We start from the raw sequence: 23684 nt of genomic DNA on the forward strand, positions 1-23684 counted from the left end.
GCCACATGGTATTTTGTGATCAGCACCTGCAAGGAAGGTGCATGCGGCGATGGCCTCAAGCTATAACTCTCCGTAACGTATGAGATAGAATTGAATATCTACAATTGCCTACCATACATATCTTTACTATATATAACTTTATTTATTATACATAATTGTTTAAGTGTATAACTCAGTATAGTATATAGTTTTACTAGATAAATAAGCAGCATGCAGCATGCTCTTGTCCTAGACATGGGACAAAAACAAGAATATATATTTTAATTGTTTTCAATGGATATGAGAGAACTTACCAAATATAAATGGAACGATCATATTACCAACTCATGTCATCTTCCTTCATTTCAAAGCTCATGGAAGGAACAACAAGTGTGAAGATAATTGAGATCTGTAAAGTGCTCCTCCGCCGGAGGCGTCACGTGCGGCGGCTGTGCCGTCATCTCTTCCTCTAACCTACTTCGACCTGTTATGGTTGAGGTTTTATCCAGTCCAACGCCTTTTCTTCTACGAGTTACCATCTAGTGATATATCTTTTGTTGACGAAATTGTTCCGAACCTCAAAACCTCTCTCTCTCTCACTCTTCGCCATTATCTTCCTCTGGCTGGCAACCTCGTCTGGCTTCCACAGTCTGAGTTTCCGACCATCGAGTTTGTCGATGGAGATGGCGTTTCTCTGACGGTAGCCGAGTCCGACGCTGACTTTTACCAACTTTCCGGCAATGGGTTGCGTGAAGCTTCTGAGTTTCATCCTCTTGTCCCCCTCTTGCCAGATTCTCATGATCCTGCTGCACCAATTGCTATCCAGGTTCGTGGCTAACAATGTTCGATTTAAATATACACGAATCTTGGAGGTTGAGAAACATATTAGAGACGTTAGGAATCTTGTTACTTGCATTCTTGGATACATGAGAGATGTTAGGAATCATAAAACCTCTCATATCAATAAAGATGTATTATTTACTTATAAACCTATTATCATTCTTTAAATTACTCATGTGAGACTCCCTCTCAACAATCCTCAACAATCCTCCCCTCAAACAAACTACACTATAGAGCCTCCCCTTAATTGAGTCTCGACTCTGTCTCTAGAGTCCTTGAACAAAGTACACCCTTTGTTCGACATTTGAGGATTCTATTGACATCACAATGGTATGCTATTGTCCTGCTCTCAAGGCTTTGTTTTGTACTTCTCCAAAATGGCTCGCACCAATAAATTTCTTACTTATAAACCCAGAATCATTCCTTAAATTAGCCAAGGTTAGACTTAAGAGTTAGATTCATTTGGTAGATACATATATTGGATTATTCATATATAGCCATGAATATAGTAAGTGCATGTCCATGGAGGATGTTCCAAAACATGTATACAAAGGTCATTTATGTAAAATTTATTATCAAACACATCTCTTTCTCCCCATAGTAAAATCTTTGTCATGCATAATATACTTAATACATTCACGAAAACTTAAAATGAGAAAAAATCGACCCGATACATTTAATCAATCATTTATATTCTTAACAGGTCACCACATTTCCAAATAAAGGATATTCGATTGGAATAACCTGTCATCATGCAATTCTAGATGGAAAAACCTCAACTTCATTTATCAAATCATGAGCTCAAATTTGCATGGAAAAACCTAATTTAATCCGAAGAACTTTTGAGTTCACACACCAAAACTTGGAAAAGCTAAAGAAATGGGTTTTGAAGAAGAATGATGAGAAAATGTCTTCATTTGTAGTGGCAACGGCTTATCTTTGTGTATGTACAGCCAAGTTGGAAGGTTTAAGAGATGGAAAATTATTGTTCGCATTTTCTGCTGATGGTCGATCTCGTTTAAAGCCACAAGTGGGTTTGAATTACTTTGGAAATTGTTGGATTAGTTGTGTTGTTTTTATTGAAAGAATTAAGCTTTTGGGTGAAAAGGGAATAGCTTTGGCTTGTGAACAGATCTCGAAAGCTATTAAAAATTTAGGAGGAGGAGGAGGTTTAGAGGGGTTAGAAAATTATGGGACACTTGTGAGTCAAGTGACCAATGATTATTCTAAAGAAATGGCTATTACCCTTGCTGGGTCACCTAGATTTGGAGTTTATAGTGCAGATTTTGGGTGGGGAAAGCCAATGAAGGTGGAAATAGTGTCAGCTGAATCACCATTAGTGTTTTCTTTGAGTGATAGCAGAAATAGCGATGTGGGAATGGAGATTGGAGAGGTTAAAGAGAGAGATCAAATGGAAGCTTTTGCTGCTCTCTTTAATGAAGGTTTTGAAGCTCTTTGAAATCATAGGAGTTGATCCAAATGCGTTATCAATTGAGATAGGTTGAAATGGATCTTAGTTTTTCTTTTAGAATAAGATCGTTGGTGCATGCATATCATGATTAGTGTGTACGAAAAATTATTAAATATTATTTATCTTAAACATTGTCATGAACTTGCTTTTACGTGAAAAAGTGTGAGTAGTTAAAACTACTCAATAAGTGACCTACTATTGGAGTTCGAAAATGCAATTACAGGAATCATGATTCAGGGTATAACCTACTTTTTGTGACTATTACTTCGACTCTACTTTATTTTTTGGATTGGGTAGGATGCATAATAATTCTATACACATGATTCATGCACTCTCCGATGAACCAACTAGGCAAGTTCTTATTACATACCCTCTGACTATGGACAGAAATAACCTAAAATTTTGGAAAAAAGAAAGGGAGAAGGAAAATGTCCTAGTTGCTTAAAGAAATGAGGGGTTGACCTCCAAAAACGGAGATCCCTCCCTTCATTTTAGCATCCTACTTGAACGGTTTGAAATTAGTTGGAGAATACATTTTTGACGACTCAAGGGCTACGCTTTGGCTAATTCGACTAGGGTCTGATATGCTCAGACTTTTTCTTATAGTTTCAATTCTTCACAAGCATTTAAGGTTAGTACAACTGACATTGACATCGCAATCTAGAAGACTGTGACACATGTATATGGTAGTTGCACTTATTTCCTTAGACCTAGATTAGGATAGGATGTTTTTAATTTTAATATTTATTTATTTCATTTATTACTTCGTTGTGTCATTTTAAAGATATTTTCGAGACATGTAAGTCCATGACAATGTTTTAAGATGAAGTTTATGTTTTATAATAAAATTTCAAATGATTATTTCTAAACAAAGTGATTACATTATGATGACGCTAACGACTCTAGGTAAGTAGAAATCTAGGGTCGTTACAAGAACAGTATCATGTGCTCATGACATACAATATGCACGAAGTCTTGTATTTCAAATCGTGATGGTCATAACGCACATCATACTTATCATGACATGAATTTCTAATTAGATATACATACTTGCACAACGACATATCATTCATACTTATTATACCTGATAAATCATATATAAATCATATTTAAATATCATAAGTTTTAAATTTTAAATATATATTTTAATTAAATGCACTCAATATAAAAGATTTATTAATAGTAAGTATTTTTATATTTGTTTTTTAAAATATCTAAGGAGTTGATTTGTTTTTATAAATAGCTAGAGTTTATTTGTTTTTTTTTATTCGGTTGGTTTGTTTTTCAAATAGCTAGTAGTTTGATTTGTTTTTTTGATTAGTTGGTTGTTTTTCTGTTTTGCAAGGCTGTATAAAAGTGGTAGTTATCTTTCAATAAACATCAATCAATTCCTTCCATTTGGTATCAGAGCTTAATTGGATCTGAAAGGGAGAAATGAGAAATACACAAATTGGGTGTTTGAGAGAAAAAACAAGTGATTCAAGAAGCTTTGCTCTACCATATGTTCCTAAATTCGATGGAGACTACGAGCATTAGAGTTTGGTCATGGAAAATCTTCATATGTTCCTCAATTCGATGGAGACTACGAGCATTGGAGTTTGGTCATGGAAAATCTTTTGCATTCCGAGAAATATTGGAGTGTTATTCAATCTGGTTTCGAGGAACCAAAAGAAAATGAACGAAACCAAAAAAAAACTAAGCACTAAGCGCAGCCCAGCAAAAAGAATCGATGAAGCAAGGCTCAAAGATCTCAAGGTTAAGAATTATCCCTTCCAATCCATTGATAAGAGTATTCTGAAAACTATCATTCAAAAGGATACTTGAAAACTATCATTCAAAAAGATACTTACAAGCAAGTAAATGTGGGATTCAATAAAACTCAAGTATCAAGGAAATGCTAGAGTGGAGCAAGCCCAGCTACAATGACTTCGACTTCACAGAACATTCGAAACTTAGAGATGAAAGTAGGAGAAGGTGTTTTTGAGTATTTTACAAGAGTTATGTCTACTGCTAATGATATGAGAAATTGCGGAGAAGATATGTCGGATGTCAAAATTGTTGAGAAAATACTTCGAAGTCTCACCGATAAATTCAACTTCGTAGTATGCTCAATTGAAGAATTCAAGGACATTGACCAATTAACAGTCGATGAATTACAGGTATTTTTGCTTGTACATGAACAAAAGGTGATTGATAAGAGGAGTGAAGAGCAGGTTCTATACCAAGGTATGGACAAGGAAGAGGCAAAGGGACATTTTAGAGAGGAAGAGGTTACTCTAGAGGACTGGAAAGAGGTAGATCTTTTGTGAATCGGTCGGCCATCAACTGTTTTCGATGTGAAAAGCAAGGACGTTATCAATTTGAATGTCCGGGCTTAGAAAAAGAAGTTATCAATTATGCTGAATTTGACGAGGAGGAAGAACTGCTTTTGATGGCGTACATAAAGAAAAGTAAAGTTGAAAGAGAAAGCATTTAGTTTCTCGATTTCGGGTGCTCAAATCATATGACAGAAGACAAAACATGGTTCGTTGAGCTTGACGAAAGTTTCAAACACACTGTCAGGTTGGGAAATAGCTCAAAATTGGCAGTTGAAGGAAGAGATAGTGTCAGATTCGAAGTTGAAGGTATCACACAAACTGTGACAGATGTCTACTATGTCCCCAATCTCACCAACAATTTGCTAAGCATAGTGTAGCTACAGGATAAGCGCTTGGTGATCTTAATCAAAGAAGGAACCTGTAGAGTCTATCATCAACAAAGGGGCCTGACAATGAACATACAAATGATGGCAAATCGCATGTTCTCAGTTCATGCAAAGATGAAGCCATTGGTTGACAAATGTTTGAAAATAGAAGATGAAGACTTGGAGTTGTAGAAAGAAGGAACCAGACCACCATTTGTTTTTGCAACGGGATCAAGCGACAACTAACAACTGCTTACACTCCCCAACAAAATGGAGTTGTAGAAAGAAGGAATCGAACCATCATGAACATGATTCGGTGTCTTTTATCTAAGAAAGAGATGCTGAAGAAGTTGTGACTGGAAGCAGCTAGATGGACAATCATGTTTTGAATCGTAGTTACACAAAGGCAATCAAGGACATGGTTCCTGAGGAGAAGTGGTCAGGCATAAAACCAAATGTGGAATACTTCAGAGTATTTGGTTCAATTGCACATGTCCATATTTCCGAATAGAAGAGAATCAAACTTGATGATCGAAGTCTCAAATGCATCCTACTTGGAGTTACTGATGAATCTAATGCCTATCGCCTGTGTGATTCAGCAACAAACAAGATAATTGTGAGCAGGGATGTCATAATTGAAGAAGGTGCAAAATGAGACTGGAATTCAAGTACAAAAAATGAGGAGCAGGACGTGTTGGCTTGGGGAGATGATGATAAAATTACTGCAGAAGAATCGGAAGGAAGAGAGACTGATGGAGAAGGAGATTCAAAAAAAGAAGAAGCAAATGATAGGTTAGAAGAAATCCAAGAAATGGATGAACCTTCACCAAGTTGCCACAACAAACAAGACAAAGGAGAAAGCTAGTTTGGATGCGCGATTATGAAACAGGTGAACACCTATTTGAAGAAGAAGAAGTCGAAGAGGGGTTTGCTTTTCACATCTCCAATGATGATCCTGTGAACTTTGAAGAAGAAGTAAAGGAAAAGAAGTGGTAGGAGGCTATGAAGCTTGAAATTCAAGCTATTGAAAGAAATCAGACATGGGAGCTTGTGACATTACCGCATGAAGCAAAGAAAATTGGTGTCGATGCAACATTGTACAAACAACTAGTAGGATGATTAATGTACCTTACGGTAACTCGTCTCGTCTTAATGTTTGTGGTTTACTTGATTTCTCGTTATATGGCTGATCCCAAAAAAGAACATATGTTGATTGCTAAAAAGGTACTGAGATATTTAAAAAGCACATTAGATGTTGAAGTTTATTACAAATGGAGTAAGGATGCAAATCTTTTGGGATACACAAACAATGATTATGCACGAGACATTGATGACAGGAAGAACACTTCAGGCTATGTTTTCTTTCTAAATGGAGCTCCAATATGTTGGAGTTTAAGGAAGCAAGGAATTGTCACACTATCATCTACAGAAGCTGAATATGTAGCTGCCACTGCAAGTGCATGTCATGGTGTTTGGCTTAAGGGAATTCTGAAGGAGGTAGGTGTTCTAAGTAGCGAGTGCATCGATAACATGTGTGACAGTAGTTTAGCAATCAAATTGTCTAAGAACCCAGTTATGCATCAAAGGACAAAACATATTGATGACAAGTATCATTTCCTGCGTAATTTGTCAACTAATGGGATTGTGAGGTTAGTGTTTTGCGGAACGGAAGATCAAGTGGCAGACATAATGACTAAACCAATTAAGGTAGATAAATTTGTGAAATTCAGAGGCATGCTCAGAGTTCGACAACTTGAGTAAACTGATGCTGTTTCAGCATACTTCAATTTACGGGAAGGAATTTATTGAAGTTTCTGACTTGATCTGCAACGTTATAGCTAATGAATAGGAAGTAGTTTTGTATTTATCTATTAAGGATTTCATATTTGTCTGTTAATAAGAAGTAGTTTTATATTTGTTTTTTCTAAATAGCTGTAGGAGTTGATTTGTTTTTTTGTTTCGGTTGGTTTTGATGATTGGTTTGTTATTTTGGTTTGTAAAGCTCTATATAAAAGCAGTAGTTATCCTTCCATAAACATCATCAATTTTACTCATCTACTTTCCATATATGGGAAAGATTAAATTCCATCTTATAAAATTACATTCTCTAACTCTCTATTTTGTCAAAGTCTCGAAAATAGTAGACATATTAATCCGACTACAAAAGTCATTTCTATCCATGCAACTCTCGAGACACGCCCTCACAAGCAAGAGTGCTTCATAACTCACTAAGAATTAAGATTGAGACATATAATCATCCGGTAAAATATAACATTTCCAATAAATAATTTATCAAGAGATATTAAATATTTATTTCGTGGATCACTCTCATACAAACTCACTGTATAGCCCCAGTCACACGTAAATAAAATCATTTGTAATAATTGTTCACGGTATAGAATAAATACTCACTGTATTGAATAAAATGTAATTTGTAATAATTACGAAGTAGGTTGTCCCAATTGATTTTTTTTTTTTGGGAGTTTTTATCCATTTATAGTAATTTTTTTTTATTTTATTCGATTTTTCTTTAAAAAAATTGAAAAAGTTCAAAATACTATGACTTTCCAGTCATTCATACTTCGTTTGAGGGTCAATAGAAGGAGAGTTCTTAATTTACAAGCCAATTTTGTCTCTCTTACAAATGGGCAAAATATGTCGTCTTCCTCCTCAAAATTCAAGGAAGGAATAAGAACCATGAAGAACAAAGACTAACCCAATTCATCATGAATTATAAGTAAAGAACCCAACTTTTTAATTTTCCTCATCACTAATATCATATCTCCAAAAACCTACTTTCCAATGGATCACCTTCCATCTGTTAAGATAATTGAGATCTGTAAAATGGCTCCTCCGCCGCCGGAGCCGTCACGTGCGGCGGATGTGCCGTCGTCTCTTCCTCTCACCTACTTCGACCTGTTTTGGCTGAGGTTCCATCCAATCCAACGCCTTTTCTTCTACGAGCTACCATCTAATGATATATCTTTTATGGACGAAATTGTTCCGAAGCTCAAAACCTCTCTTTCTCTTATTCTTCGCCATTATCTTCCTCTGGCTGGCAACCTCGTTTGGCTTCCACACTCCGACTTTCCGACCATCGAGTTGGTTGACGGGGACGGTGTTTCTCTGACCATAGCTGAGTCCAGAGCTGACTTTTACCAACTTTCCGGCAATGGGTTCCATGAAGTTTCTGAATTTCATCCTCTTGTCCCCCAATTGCCTGTTTCTCATGATCGTGCTGCAACAATTGCTATCCAGGTTCTTATCTCCAAAACTTAATAGCTAACCATGATTGGTTATTAAAGTTAGGAATCACAACATGATATTGTCTAATTTAAATATAAGCTCTCATGATTTTACTCTTAGTTCCCTTAGAAGATCTCATTCCAATAGAAATGTATTTCTTACTTATAAACTCCATGATCATTCCCTAAATTAGCTAAGGTGGGACTCCCTCCCAACAATCCTCAACAATCCCACATCGATTCGAGAGGGAACGAAACATTGTGTGGAAACTTCTCCCTAGCTGACGCGTTTTAAAACCTTGAGGGGAAACACATAAGAGAAAGCCCAAAGAGAACAATATTTGTTAGTAGTGAGCTTGATCCATTACAAAGAGGGTGGATTGGGGGGTCTCACATTGATTGGAGAAGGGAATGAGTGCCAAAGAGGACACTGGCCCCGAAGGGGGTGAATTGTGAAATCCCACGTCGGTTGGAGAGAGGAACAAAGATTCTTTATAAGAGTGTAGAAACCCTTACTAGCAGACACGTTTTAAAAACGTTAAGGGGAACCTTGAGAGGGAAAGCCTAAAGAGAATAATATCTATAAGTTGTTGGCTTGGGCCGTCACAAAAGGGTGTGAATTGAGAGGTCCCACATAGATTGGAGAAGAGAACGAGTGCCAACGAGGATACTAGGGGCCCCGAAGGGGAGTGAATTATGAAATCCCACATCTGTTGGGGAGGAGAACTAAACATTTTTTATAAGGAGTATTAAGAAATCCCACATCGGTTGGGGAGGAGAACTAAGCATTTTTTATAAGGAGTATTAAGAAATTTCACATCGGTTGGAGAGGAGAACTAAGCGTTCTTTATAAGGATGTGGAAACCTCTCCATAAGAAACACGTTTTTAAATCTGGAGGGCTCTTACCTTAATATATCTTTTTTATTAATCACTTTAGTCCTTCACTAATGATTAATTAACCATACTTGATATGCTTAAAGTCAGAAACTTTATGGAAGTTTAAAATTTCTTCTTTGTTTCTATTTTAAGAAATTAGTTGAAAATTTTAGCGTTTTCGATAAGGACTAAATTAAAAATTACTCCATTGAAGATAAAAATGTATATTTAATAATCATTGAAATTCTTAATACAGGTCACCAAATTTCAAAACAAAGGGTTTTCCATTGGAATAACCAATCACCATGCAGTTATAGATGGGAGAATCTCAACTTCATTTATCAAATCATGGGCTCAAATTTGCATGGACAAATCATCTGTTCCAATCGCCAACCTAATGCCATTCTATGACAGGTCGGTTATTAATGATCCAAAAGGTCTTGCCAAAATCTACGCAAGCGCATGGCTGAACCAAGACAGACCCAACAACAGGAGCTTGAACCTTAAACTACCCAAACCTAAACCTAGTTTTGTCCGAAGCACTTTTGAGTTCACACACCAAAACTTGGAAAAGCTAAAGCAACGGATTTTGAAGAAGAATGATGAGCAAATATCATCATTTGTAGTGGCAACGGCTTATCTTTGTGTATGTACAGCCAAGTTGGATGGTTTAAGAGATGGAAATTTGTGGTTTGGATTTGCTGCTGATGCTACGTCTCGTTTAAAGCCGCCAGTGCCATTGAATTACTTTGGAAATTGTTTGATTGGTGGTATGGTTTCCATTGAAAGAGTTGGGCTTTTGGGTGAAAATGGAATAGCTTTGGCTTGTGAACAGATCATAAAAGGTGTTAAAAGTTTAGAGGGAGGAGCTTTAGAGGGGGCAGAAAATTATGGTACAATTATGAGCGAATTGACCAATGATTATTCTAAAGCACAAGCCATTTCCCTTGCTGGGTCGCCTAGATTTGGAGTTTATAGTGCAGATTTTGGGTGGGGAAAGCCAATGAAGGTGGAAATAGTGTCAGCTGAATCACCATTAGTCTTTTCTTTGAGTGATAGCAGAAATAGCGATGTGGGAATGGAGATTGGAGTGGTTAAGGAGAGACAGCAAATGGAAACTTTTGCTGCTCTGTTCAATGAAGGTTTTGAAGCTCTTTGAAATCATTTGAGTCAATTCAAATGTGTTATCAGTTCGCATCTTTGTTAGAATAAATGTATTTTTAAGGCTTATTTTATGGACTCTCAAATTATTTATGAATAGTAATTTTTATTATTTTGTTTGCATTTTATTGTAATCCATTATATACAAAATTTAAACTTGCTAGTGTAATGTCACTACGTGGTTTATAGAATATGGATAAGAATGAGTGTCTTATCTTGGTAATATTATTGATATGACATACATTGTAATTGTTACAAATAATTTAATCCAAATTGTTCATGTGAAGCCATGTGAGTGAGGGTCACATGATTTCAAATGTTACATTTTGACTTTTTATCTTTTTATAGTTTTTAACTGAATATGACTCACAATCGAAATATAATGAAACAAACAACTTAAGTAGGGAAAACAACTTAAGAAAGAGAACTTTTGTATGGAGTAACCTAGAGGAGAGAGCTTTTGTATGGAGGAACCTTTTTCAATTCGGTCCGTTATTGTGAAAAGAGCAAACATCTAATAAGTATTCATAGTGAAGAAAGCACTAACTAGTTTCCAATCTGGTCGATTTCAATACCGAGGTAGTATGTGACCCGAAATAAGTCATCTCAAATTCCTTCCGCATTTGCTACTTGAACTCTTTCACACCTTCCACACTTATACTAGTAATGATCAGGTCATTAACATACACGTCCACTATGAGTGTTTATACTCCATTATTTCTTGTATACATTGTTCTTGTGAGCACTTCATGAAATTTAGACTCTTTAAGCACTTGTCCAAATGTATGTTCTACGCTCTCGGTGCTTTCCATAAACCGTAAAGGGCCTTTGACAACTTGTACACTTTGTGCTCTTCAGTTTTGATGATGAACCCTTTGTTGGTTATATCGTGAGTGGTCGCTGAATTGTAGCAAGAAAGTTGTTATTTTTTTATTATATAAGGAAAATGGTGTAAGGTAGTGAAACAACACAAAAAAAGAAGATATGTTTAATTTGTGTCTTTGCTCCTTATCCCCTTCTGTTATTTTTTTCTTTCAATTGGTATCAAAGCTACAAGATCAAGGCTTGTTTTCAATCATGTCTCACCTAGAGATTTAGCGGTCAAAAAGGGAGAGAGATAAAAAATGAGATAGGAATTGAGTGACAGGAGCAAAGCATCGGTGCGATAGAAGATGATGCCTCAAACAAAGTGAGTGTACGGATTCAAGAAAAGGAGGGACCTATCACACCCAAATACCCGATGTTGACAAAATGCAACTATGCAGCTTGGACGATTAAGATGGAGGTATTTATGATGGCACAAGGTGTTTGGGAGGCAATTGAGTCACCCAAAACAGTAGATAATCGCAAAGATAAGATGACTTTAGCAGCTATTTATTAAAGTATTGGAGAAGATACGTTGCTACAGTTGGGTGCCAAGAAAACGGTGAAGGATGCCTAGATCATGTTGAAAAATATGAATCTAGGTGCAGAAATAGTGAAAGAAGTTAGAATGCAGACTCTCTGGCGGGAGTTTGAAGCGTTGAGGATGGGTGATTCAAAAAGTATTGATGAGTAATCTGGAAAACTTACCATTATTGTCAACAAATTGAGAGGCCTCGACAATGCGGTGGATGATATCCAAGTAGTTAAGAAACTTCTACAATCCACCTCTGCAAAGTTTCTTCAAATCACTTTGACGATTGAGAAGTTCAGTGATCTCAAACGAAATTGGTTTGATGAGATTATTGGATCACTCAAGGCACATGAAGAAAATTTGCGAGGGTTTGGAGAAAAAGATGAAATTGTTTTCCTCACTCGTGCAGAATGGAAGGAACGAGAGGATGCAAAATCCTCAAAGAAAGAATGGAAGGATCAAGGTAGTTCTAGAGGAGATAGGGAATGGGGTCGTGGAAGATGGAGAGGCCATGGGAGAAGTGACTAGCATTGAGGAGATGAAGGAGAGTCACAAACTCAGAAGAAGAAATTTGACAAAAGTAAAATTAAATGTTACAGGTGTCAGTAGATGGGACACTTCGCATCAAAGTAATCCACAAAAGACAAACAACTCAACTTAATAAAGATGCAAAAGGATGAGGTGTTTTTATTGCTGACGATAGAGGCGTGTGAAATTAAAACCACAGACAAAGAGCCTGATTTTGTGATGTTGAATGAAACTATAGTGTTGGAAAGGTACATTTCGATGATAACTCTGTAATAGATGTTGACTTCTGGCAATTGAGAGGAAAACATTGACGAGTAAAAACCAGCCAAAGGAAAACTTCAAAGAAAAAAAATAACAGAAAAGAAAAGAGAGAGATATTTGCTGAAGACCCGATGATTTATTTGATTCAGTTTAACGTATTTAAATAACAAACCTATCCTAAATTTAGCAGTAGTGAGCACAAAACTTGTGCCCAACGTTGCCAAAATGGCTAGCAAAAATTACACTCTTCCATTAAACGGCGAGCGTGAATTCAGATTTTTCAAAAGTCAAAAACAACTCACGAAATCTAAGGGAACCATAACTTTTATCTAACAATCTCCTCCTAAAAGCTGTGGTATATCTACCTTATTATTTGAACTCCGATTTTTTAGCGTAGTTCTTCAAATTTTACCCGTGCCAGGGACTTGGAGAAAATATCTCCAAGCTGTTCCTCTGTTTGGATGAAATCAATCTTGATGAGCCCTCGATTTGCACATTCTCGAAAGTAGTGGAATCTGATTTCTATGTGTTTGCTCCGATCGTGCAAAACTGGATTTTTGATCAGGGAGATCATAGCTTTGTTGTCCACGTATAGCATTGGTGGATCGCTTTCTCTTCCGATGAGTTCTTCCATCATTAGCGCAAGTCAGACCCCCTGTGTTGCCGCCGTCGAAGCGGTGATGTATTCTGCTTCGCAGGAAGCAAAGCAACTACCTTTTGTTTTGTTGATTGGCAGCAGATCGCGCCACCTGAGAAGAAGTAGATCATCTCGTTGGTGCTCTTACGATCATCAACGTCATCGACCATGTCACTATCACTGTAGCCGACTAGCTCAAGCTTCTCATTTCCTCTCCCTGTGCAGTATCTTACACCCCAGCCTCCGGTTTCGGCTATATAGCGTAGGATGCGCTTGACAGCCACTAGATGCTCCTCCCTAGGTGCTTCCAAAAACCTACTCACATATCCAACAGAATAAGCAAGATCAGGACGTGTGTTTACCAGATAGCACAAACTCCCGACAATTCTGCGGTAATTGGTGGAGTCGACTGCCGTCATAGTGCCGGCCTTCCTCAGCTAGAGTCGGGCCTCCATTGGCATCCTTGTAGGTTACTGTCTGCTAGCCCAACAGTGTCTAGCAGCTTCTTTGCGTATGCACTTTGACAGATGGTGATGTCGGCAGTACTGTATTGCACTTCGATGCCGAGGTAGTAGCTGAGTACGCCGAGATCGCTCATCTTGAAGTTCTTTGACATCTCCCTCTTGAATCTTCCAAGGACTTCCATGTCGCCTCCAATGATTATGAGGTCGTCGACGTACACTCCCACAATCCGTCGCTGCTCGTTGTGGCCAAGCGTGTACATGTCATGCTCAGAGGCACAGCGCTTGAACTTCAGTGACAGTAGGGTACTGTCGAGCTTTGCGTTCTAGGCTCGTGGTGCTTGCCTAAGCCCGTAGAGTGCCTTGTGTAGGTGCAGTACTTTACCGGGGTTGTCGTTGTCCAGAAAGCCAGGTGGTTGTCGGACGTGGACAGTCTCCTTCATCTCTTCGTTAAGGAAAGTGGACTTCATGTCCATGTGGTGGACCTCCCACGAGCAATGTGCCGTGATTGCTAGCAAAAGATGGATGGATTCTAACCTTGCCACTGACGCAAATACCTCTTCAAAGTCCACTTCTTGCTTATAGACGTAGCCCTTCACCACCAGATGGGCCTTATGCTTCACAACTTCTCCCTTTACATTGCGCTTCATTTTGATGACCTATTTGAGCCCTATGGCTCTGTGTCCTGTGTCCCGGTGGCATATCTTCCAGACTCCACGTTTGGTTCTTGGTGATGGATATCATCTCCTTCTGCATTGCCTTCAGCAAGCACGGGTTCCTTTCTGCTTCGACGAAGGTGTTCGGTTCATCTACGCTGATGGCATGCAGTTTGGCCACCTCTTGTTTGAGTTCACAGGCCGCTAGTCTAAGTGGTTCACCTCCTAGCACTAGGTTGTCCATCCTCCGGTACTTGGTCACCAGATCATCATCGTGATCGTCATCTAGCGTCGAATCTACAGTTCATGGTGTTACAAACTCCACTGGTTCAGGGGGTGCAGCTGCTGGCGGCGGTGATGGTTCCTGATGTTGTGCTCCTCCTTCTTCCTGCTCGGTGACGAGGCACTCCACTGTGAATTGATTTGATTGTAGTCTGCCTCGATCACGTCGTTCCACTGCTAAAAGGTGCTTTCATCGAAGATGACATCACGAGACACGTGAGCTCGCCCCCTCGCAGGATATAGAGTCTGTACGCCTTGCTCCCGGGTTCGTAGTCGATGAAGACAACTTTTAGCCCCCTGGGATCGAGCTTGGCGAGGTGGGGATGCGCTACCTTCATGTATGCAACACAGCCGAACACTCGGAGATGATGTACCGCTTGCTTCGTGTTGTACCAGACCTCGTGTGGTATCTTCCCGTCCAGGCTTCACGTTGGTGAACGATTGAGGAGGTAGACTGTCGTCATTACCGCCTCTCTCTAGAACCTCCCAGGCATCCCGGCCGTCATCAACAATGACCTTGCTGTCCCGATGATGGTCCAATTTTGGCGTTCCACCACCCCGTTCTGCTGGGGGGAGTAGGGAGTCGTTAGTTGTCGTTGCATGCCGAGCTCGTCGCAATACTTACCGAAGTTCGCTGAGGTGAATTCTCTGCCTCGGTCCGTGCGCAGCATTTGCATCTTCTTCCCGCATTCGGTCTTCGCTCGTGCCTGGATGAGCTTAATCACCTTTGCCGCCTCACTTTTCGCTTGCAGCAGGATTAGCCATATGAAGCGGCTTTTGTCATCGACCAGCAGGAGGAAGAGGGTCTTATCGCTTGGGGTTGCCAGCTCCAATGGCTCACCGACGCGGTAGGATCTCCGAGACGGAAAGGGGGTGCACCTCTGTTTGTAGATGACGCACCCTGTAACGATACACCTTTCCAAGGGAGAAAAAAATGCCGAAACGGACCCACGCAGGCCCTCTTAAACCCTAGGTGCGGCTGCCTCCTTTAGGTAGGAGCAGATGCCACGGGACTTCGAAGCAAGGAGAGGCAGACACGCCACCGGAGACGGACGAACGACGACGCTTCCACCGGCGACGGTAGCCAAGCTCCTCGATTAGGGTTTTCAGACGAGGAAGACGAAGCGGCAGGCGTGGGTCGACCCACGACATTCTGTGAGTCGTCTCGGCCAGCGTGCAGCCCGTACCTCGCAGGCCGCACTCGGACACCACCTCTAGGCCTCGTTCCCTTTCGGCCCAAATCGGAGGCACGCCTAGAAACCGTGCACCTACAGTGTTCTTCGTAGCCGTCGGCTTTAGCTCCATTGGCGGCTCCGTGCACTCCCGACTCGGCTAGGTTTGGCTTGGCAGTACGGCTCGGCGGCGCAGCTTGGCGGCTTGACATTCAAATAGGATATCGATTCCTAGGTTTTCGACCCTTCTGGAGCCATTCCCATCCTAGTTTCAACCATCTGAGGTCAGTACCACTCCATTTTGACAAAATAGTTTGCAATAGGGACGTACCTTGGTAGCTAGGCATAAGTGATAGTGGTGAAAGGGCTCTAAGTGTATCATGTTATCTTATAGGAGGTAGTTAGGCGCCGAAGTTAGCGTTGTGGGTGACTTCGGCCAAGGCCAAGGAGGTAAGTAACCCTACTGTTGGCGTGAGTTATGCCATGTTTATGTTTGTGATTCTGGCAGTGAAATGCTATGCATGCCATGTTTATGTATATAACATTTGTGACACGGTTGCTACCCTGTATGTATGAGCTTGATTGACATGTCGTGATTGTAATGAGAACCCCACATGCCATGAATGAGATGACTAGTATGCTATGATATGCTTTTTCAATGCTGACCCAATTATGCTATGTAATGCTGTGAGGGGATGGAACGTTGTATGTATAATGCCATAGAAGTAAACCCTAAGAACCTCATGCATACTATGGTTATGTACTAGGGCACTCCCCCCTTATGCTACTGATGGTATGGACGCGTATGTTCAATATTGTGTTCGCCACGATATCATGCAGGCCCTCCTTTGTCCGTGGCGTCTGGTATTGTATGTCATACATACCCAACCAAGCCAGGCCTAGGGAGTTCGCTTGCGAGCTCACCTTGTGGGCCCACAGTCACACGCGTGGGCCATGTGTGGGAAGGTACCATGCATCCACCCCCGCCCAGACAAAGCAAGGGCCTAAGGCCATGGGAAGGAATGGAAGATAGACCCCTCTCACGGTTTCTTTCTTTTAACACTTGTGCTCATGTAGGTGTATTGTGTGCGATAAGTATGTGTATTGTGTGCAACTGCTGGTATCCGTATGTATGATTATGTGCTTACCCCAACAATGGGGCGTCTTATTGGGTATTGTATATAATACTCAAGCCACGTGCTACCCATATTTTCAGGTAAGGGCAAGGCTCTCATGTACGGCTGACGGTGGATGCTGCGAAGGCCATGGAAATCTTGAGGAGAGTTTGTAGTGTTGTAGGCGCCTTGTTTGATTCTTTTGGGTTCATAGTTATTGAAAATGTTTCCTCTTGTTCTCTGTTGATTATTTCTAGGTTACGTTGTCGTTTTTGTTTTCCTCAGGTATGAATTGCTTATAATAATGAATCAATTGTCGTATTTGAGATTGTCTTACGTGAATTCTTGTTCTGTTGATTATGCAAGAATGAAGTAACGTTGCTAATTAGGTTAGAGAAAATTAGGGGTGTTACACACCCGTTGCACAGCTTATTTACGCCTTTGATTGCTGGCAAACCATGCACCATCTCCTGCCTATGTAATTTTTGTAGAGCAGGAAAGTTTAAGTGCCCGTACCTTGTCCTCCCTGTGTAATTTTTGTAGAGCAGGAAAGTTTAAGTGCCCGTACCTTACCAAACCGTGCACCATCTCCTCCCTGTGTAATTTTTGTAGAGCAGAAAAGTTTAAGTGCCCGTACCTTGCCAAACCGTGCACCATCTCCTCCCTATGTAATTTTTGTAGAGCAGGAAAGTTTAAGTGCCCATGTGTAATTTTTGTAGAGTAGAAAGTTTAAGTGACCGTGTGTAATTTTTGTAGAGTAGGAAATTTTAAGTGCCCGTATGTAATTTTTGTAGAGCAGAAAAAGTTTAAGTGCCCGTGAGTAATTTTAGTAGAGCAGGAAAGTTTAAGTGTCCGTGTGTAATTTTTGTAGAGAAGGAAAGTTTAAGTGCTCGTGTGTAATTTTTGTAGAGCAGGAAAGTTTAAGTGCCCGTGTGTAATTTTTGTAGAGCAGGAAAGTTTAAGTTCCCGTGTGTAATTTTGAGCAGGAAAGTTTAAGTGCCCGTGTGTAATTTTTGTAGTGCATGAAAGTTTAAGTGCCCGTGTGTAATTTTTGTAGAGCAGGAAGGTTTAAGTGCCTATGTGTAATTTTTATAGAGTAGGAAAGTTTAAGTGCCCGTGTGTAATTTTTTTAGAGCAGGAAAGTTTAAGTACTCGTACCTTGCGTGCCACCTCCAAGATACCTCTTCGGTCTTGGCCGAGAGGATGACGGGTTGCTCTATCTCCAACTCCAGNATGTAAAGACGAGAATGATGGGTTGCTCTATCTCCAACTCCAGGATGTAAAAACGGAACACTTGCTCCTCCTTTAGTTGAATTGGCTAGTGCCCGTGTGTAATTTTTGTAGAGCAGGAAAGTTTAAGTGCCCGTGTGTAATTTTTGTAGAGCAGGAAAGTTTAAGTGCCCGTGTGTAATTTTTGTAGAGTAGGAAAGTTTAAGTGCCCGTGTGTAATTTTTGTAGAGCAGGAAAGTTTAAGTGCCCGTGTGTAATTTTTGAAGAGTAGGAAATTTTAAGTGCTCGTGTGTAATTTTTGTAGAGCAGGAAAATTTAAGTGTTCGTGTGTAATTTTTGTAGAGCAGGAAAGTTTAAGTACTCGTACCTTGTGTGCCACCTCCAAGATACCTCTTCGGTCTTGGCCGAGAGGATGACGGGTTGCTCTATCTTCAACTCCAGGATGTAAAACCGGAACCCTTGCTCCTCCTTCAGTTGAATTGGCTAGTGCCCGTGTGTAATTTTTGTAGAGCAGGAAAGTTTAATTGCCCGCGTGCAATTTTTGTAGAGTAGGAAAGTTTAATTGCCCGCGTGCAATTTTTGTAGAGTAGGAAAGTTTAANTGCCCGTGTGTAATTTTTGTAGAGTAGAAAAGTTTAAGTGCTCGTGTGTAATTTTTGTAGAGCAGGAAAGTTTAAGTGCCCGTGTGTAATTTTTGTAGAGCAGGAAAGTTTAAGTACTCGTACCTTGCGTGCCACCTCCAAGATACCTCTTCGGTCTTGGCCGAGAGGATGACGGGTTGCTCTATCTCCAACTCCAGGATGTAAGAACGGAACACTTGCTCCTCCCCGTGTGTAATTTTTGTAGAGCAGGAAAGTTTAAGTGCCCGTGTGTAATTTTTGTAGAGCAGGAAAGTTTAAGTGCCCGTGTGTCATTTTTGTAGAGCAGGAAAGTTTAAGTGCCCGTCTGTAATTTTTTTAGAGCAGGAAAGTTTAAATACTCGTACCTTGCGTGCCACCTCCAAGATACCTCTTTGGTCTTGGCCGAGAGGATGACATGTTGCTCTATCTCCAACTCCAGGATGTAAAGACGAGAATGACGGGTTGCTCTATCTCCAACTCCAGGATGTAAAAACGGAACACTTGCTCCTCCTTTAGCTGAANTGGCTAGTGCCCGTGTGTAATTTTTGTAGAGCAGGAAAGTTTAAGTGCCCGTGTGTAATTTTTGTAGAGCAGGAAAGTTTAAGTGCCCGTGTGTAATTTTTGAAGAGCAGGAAAGTTTAAGTGTCTGTGTGTAATTTTTGAAGAGTAGGAAAGTTTAAGTGCCCGTGTGTAATTGTTGTAGAGAAGGAAATTTTAAGTGCCCGTGTGTAATTTTTTAGAGCAGGAAAGTTTAAGTGCCCGTGTGTAATTTTTGTAGAGCAGGAAATTTTAAGTGCCCGTGTGTAATTTTTGTAGAGCAGGAAAGTTTAAGTGTCCGTGTGTAATTTTTGTAGAGCAGGAAAGTTTAAGTACTCGTACCTTGCGTGCCACCTCCAAGATACCTTTTCGGTCTTGGTCGAGAGGATGACGGGTTGCTCTATCTCCAACTCCAGGATGTAAAAATGGAACACTCGCCTCCTCCTTCAGTTGAATTGGCTCTCCCCCCAACGGTGCCTTTTTCTATGCCTCATGCTGTCGTCCCTCTCGCCGATCTGAGCGAACACTCGCCTCCTCCTTCAGTTGAATTGGCTCTCCCCCCAACGGTGCCTTTTTCTATGCCTCATGCTGTCGTCCCTCTCGCCGATCTGAGCGAACACTCGCCTCTTCCTTGAGTTCGAGGCTCATCAGAGGAGGCAGTTACGTCGTCGTCGATTACCTCCACCTCCGTGGATTTGGAACCAAAATTGGGGACGTCGGATAAGACCGGTGCACTTACTTACCATTAAGAGAGAGCTGGCTTTCCATGGCTTCTTACCGCCTTTACGGCTGGAGGGCCCGTTTCTCTTGTCGATGTTGTTGTGGAGCGTAAGTCATTCCTCCTCAGTGAGGAGTAGAGGATCATCCTTATCATTCAAGTCAAGCAATGTCTTGATTGAAATCGCGACTTGCGCGAGGTGATCGAGGATGACCTACAACATCTTCTTCTACTTGAACCTAAGACCTGTGTGTTGCTAGGTCGATTCTCTAACTACTTGAGCTATTTAACTTAACTGTTAATAAAGTTGGCTCCTACCCAATGATATACATCGATGGCTTAAACCAGGCTCTGATACCACTTGTTGACTTCTGGCCATTGAGAGGAAAAAGTGGACGAGAAGGAAAACTTCTTCCAAGAAAAAAAATAATGGAAAATAAAAGAGATAGATATTTGCGGAAGACACGATGATTTATTTGATTTAGTTTAACATATTTAAATAACAAACCTATCCTAAATTGGGCACAAACTTTGGGCAAAAAGTTCCAAAATGGCCAACAAAAATGATGCTCTTCTATTAAATGGGGAGCTTGAATTCAGATTTTTCAAGTAAAAAAAAAAACTGACCAGATCTAATGGAACCATAGCTTTTATCTAACAATATACATTTGTGGTCTAGGAATAGTGCTCTTCAAATGCAAAACAGATGAGCACTTGATCTTATCGCAAATCTATTACATATCTAAACTCAAAAGCAATATAATAAGTTTGGGACAACTGGACGAGAGTGGAAATAAAATTGTCATAGAGGGCGGTGTGATGAAGATATTTGACAGGGTTATGAGCCTGATTATTATGGTGACCAGACAATCCAACAGATTGTATGTAGCAAAGTCGAAGCTTGCGGATCAGGTGTGTTTAATGACAAATATCAGTAATGGTGGTTGGCTCTGGCACGTGAGGTATGGACAGCTAAATTTCACTCTTTAAAGCAATTAAATGACAAAAGAATGGTTGAAGGGTTGCCAAAAATCACCCAGGTCAATCAATTATGTGATGGGTGTTTAATTGGAAAGTAGCGTAGGACTCCTTTTCCGCGAACAACAACATATCGTGTGAAGGTGTCATTGGATCTCATCATGGAGATCTATGTGGACCTATTTCGCCAATGACTTATGGAGGTAACAAATATTTTATATTACTAGTGGATGATTTTTCACGATTTATGTGGGTGTTTATCTTGAAAAATAAGAATGAAACACTGGTGGTATTTAAAAAGTTCAAGAGCACTGGAGGTAGAGAAAGACAAGAAGATTAGGAGCTTTAGAACGGACTGTTGAGGAGAGTTCATATCTACTGCTTTTAAAGACTATTGTGAGAATGAAGACATGAAGAGCTTACTGCACCATTTTTACCACAGCAAAATGGCGTAGTAGAAAGGCGTAATCAAACGGTTATAGAGATGACCAGATGTATGTTAAAGAGCAAAGAGATGCTTGCAAAATTTTGGGGAGAAGCTGTCAAAGCTGTCGTGTATATTCTGACCAGATCGCCAACAAAAGGAGTTGCAGATGGTACACCGTATCAAGCTTAGTTTAACAAGATACCAAAGGTTCATCACTTTAAAATCTTCCGGTGTTTTGCTCATGCCAAGAAAACATATTCACAGCTTCCTAAACTTTCATCTTTCGTCTTTACAGTTTCATTCTTCTTTCGTTTTTTCTTCTTTCCTTCCACTTCAATCTCATTCTTGTTTCTTACCGTTCAATCTGGTAAAGGAGAATGAGCTTCTCTTTCTTGACTTACTAATAGGAGTGTGAAGACAATTATGTTGGGATATGAAGATGGAACCAAAGTTTACCGACTATTGGATCCACAAAAGAACAGAATTATGGTGAGCAGGGGTATGTTGTTTATGAGGAGAAAAAGTGGTGTTGGGAAGAAATCACAAATGGTGATGATGAACAAAGAGGAACTTTCACCGTTCAAATTTCAGAAAAACAGAGGAGAGGAATATTGAACAAATCAAAGTTGATCTAGATGAAAGGCAAAGGGAAAATTCATCTCAACTTTATCAATGCCAGACATTACCTCAAATGCATCATCATCATGCTCGTCGACACTGAAAAAGTTCAGGTCTCTAGAAGATATTTATAGAGAATTGAACGAAGCAGAGGAGGAAACAGCGAGCCTTTGTTTTCTTTCTATAGAGGAGTCAACCTCATATGAGGAAGCGACTACGGATGAAAACTGGAGGAATGCCATGAAGTCTGAAATTCTCTCCATTGAGAAGAGCAGAACATGGGAACTCATAGATTTGCCGAAGAATCATAAAGCAATCAGCATCAAATGGATTTTCAAATTAAAGAAAAATTCAGATGAAGAAATCATGAAACATAAGGCGAGACTCATGGCAAAGAGATATGCACAGCAATTTGGTGTAAATGACTGTGAAGTATTTGCACCAGTGGCCAGGTTAGAAACAGTGAGATTAATTCTTGCCTATGCAGCCATTAAAAACTGGGAAGTAAATCACATGGATGTGAAGACAGCTTTTCTGAATGGCGAGTTAGAAGAGGAGGTGTATGTTGTTCAACAAGAAGGGTTCGTTGACAAGGAAAATTCAAACATGGTATTAAAACTACGTAAAGCCTTGTATGGATTAGAATAGGCTCCGAGGGCTTGGAATTTCAAACTTGATCAATGTTTGCAGTCACTTGGTTTTGTTAGATGTCCACAGTAATATACTCTTAACAAGAAAATTAATGGAGTTGAAGCAATGATAATCGGCACATATGTGGATGACTTAATCATAGCCGACTCAAACAAACAAGTTATAGCTCAGTTCAAGAAAGAGATGCACAAAAAATTTGAAATGATCGATCTTGGACTTTTAAGCTATTACTTGGGTAATGAGGTACGATAAAGCAGTGAATCAATCACTTTATGTCAGGCTGGATATGCAAGAAAAATCCTACAGAAGCTAGGAATGGGGGAGGGCAATCCTTGTTCAATTCCCATGGAACCAAGAATTGATAAAACACTTTACATAAGTGTTATTGGAAGCTTACGCTATTTGGTATACCCGGCCCGACATAGCCTACTTAGTTGGTGTGATGAGTAGATACATGGAGGCACCAACAACTTCACATCTCACAGCAGTAAAACAAATATTGAGGTATGTGAAAGGTACTCTAAGTTTTGGTTGTGCTTATAAGAAGCTATTGAATGTGGAGCTGGTAGGATTTAGCGACAGTGATATGGCTTGGGATATTGATGATAGGAAGAGTACAACTGGAGTGTTGTAGTATTTGGGAGTAAATCCAATAACTTGGGTATCACAGAAGGAGAAGGTGGTGGTTTTGTCGTCATGCGAGGCTGAGTATATAGTTGCAACTGCTGGAAAGTGTCAAGGAGTATGGTTGGGCAGGATTTTGAGTAAATCAGTCAATTGCAAGTCAATTGAGTAAGATCAGGATTTTGAGTAAGATCAGAGTTAGGACATAGAGTTAGGTTGGCTAGACGACGACCTGGGTCAGAACGTCTCCAGTAGACTGAGTATCTTAGAATTGTGAGCAATGGTCAGAGAATTTAGACCATAGTGCTCCTAGACTAAGAAAGACTTGAGGAGTCAAAATAGAACAACCTGAAGCCAGACTCGATTGGGTAAAGTGTAACCCGACCAAGTATCCTATGGAAGCAAAGTTACAATTCGAAAAAGTTGTTGAAGGAAGCTGGGTGAATTCCATTAAGTATAGACGTGTCATCGAAAGTCTGAGGTACTTGACTCATATTCGTCTGGACCTTTCATATGTT

At 40.1% G+C, this 23684-nt stretch overlaps 2 protein-coding genes, 1 long non-coding RNA gene and 1 pseudogene across 3 annotated transcripts; all 4 read left to right on the top strand.

Moving 5' to 3' along the window:
* Positions 1–353: 353 nt before the first annotated feature.
* Positions 354–2293, top strand: LOC111469487 (annotated as a pseudogene).
* Positions 2294–4212: 1919 nt separating this feature from the next.
* Positions 4213–4599, top strand: LOC111469387. The gene has a single exon (XM_023114617.1). It carries the CDS (start codon positions 4213–4215, stop codon positions 4597–4599), a length of 387 nt encoding a protein of 128 aa, XP_022970385.1.
* A 3150-nt stretch (positions 4600–7749) lies between these two features.
* LOC111469484 (phenolic glucoside malonyltransferase 2-like) lies at positions 7750–10255 on the top strand. Its single transcript, XM_023114768.1, has 2 exons — positions 7750–8231; positions 9352–10255. The coding sequence occupies exons 1-2, from the start codon at positions 7776–7778 to the stop codon at positions 10252–10254; spliced, it is 1359 nt and encodes a 452-aa protein (XP_022970536.1). The 5' UTR covers positions 7750–7775; the 3' UTR covers position 10255.
* A 5567-nt stretch (positions 10256–15822) lies between these two features.
* On the top strand, positions 15823–16989 carry LOC111469527. Its single transcript, XR_002714884.1, has 3 exons — positions 15823–15933; positions 16044–16099; positions 16866–16989. It is a non-coding gene; the product is annotated as an uncharacterized LOC111469527 (long non-coding RNA).
* Positions 16990–23684: the final 6695 nt, after the last annotated feature.

Source organism: Cucurbita maxima, unplaced genomic scaffold (assembly GCF_002738345.1).
Source record: "Cucurbita maxima cultivar Rimu unplaced genomic scaffold, Cmax_1.0 Cma_Scf00040, whole genome shotgun sequence".
Taxonomy (NCBI): Eukaryota; Viridiplantae; Streptophyta; class Magnoliopsida; order Cucurbitales; family Cucurbitaceae; genus Cucurbita; species Cucurbita maxima.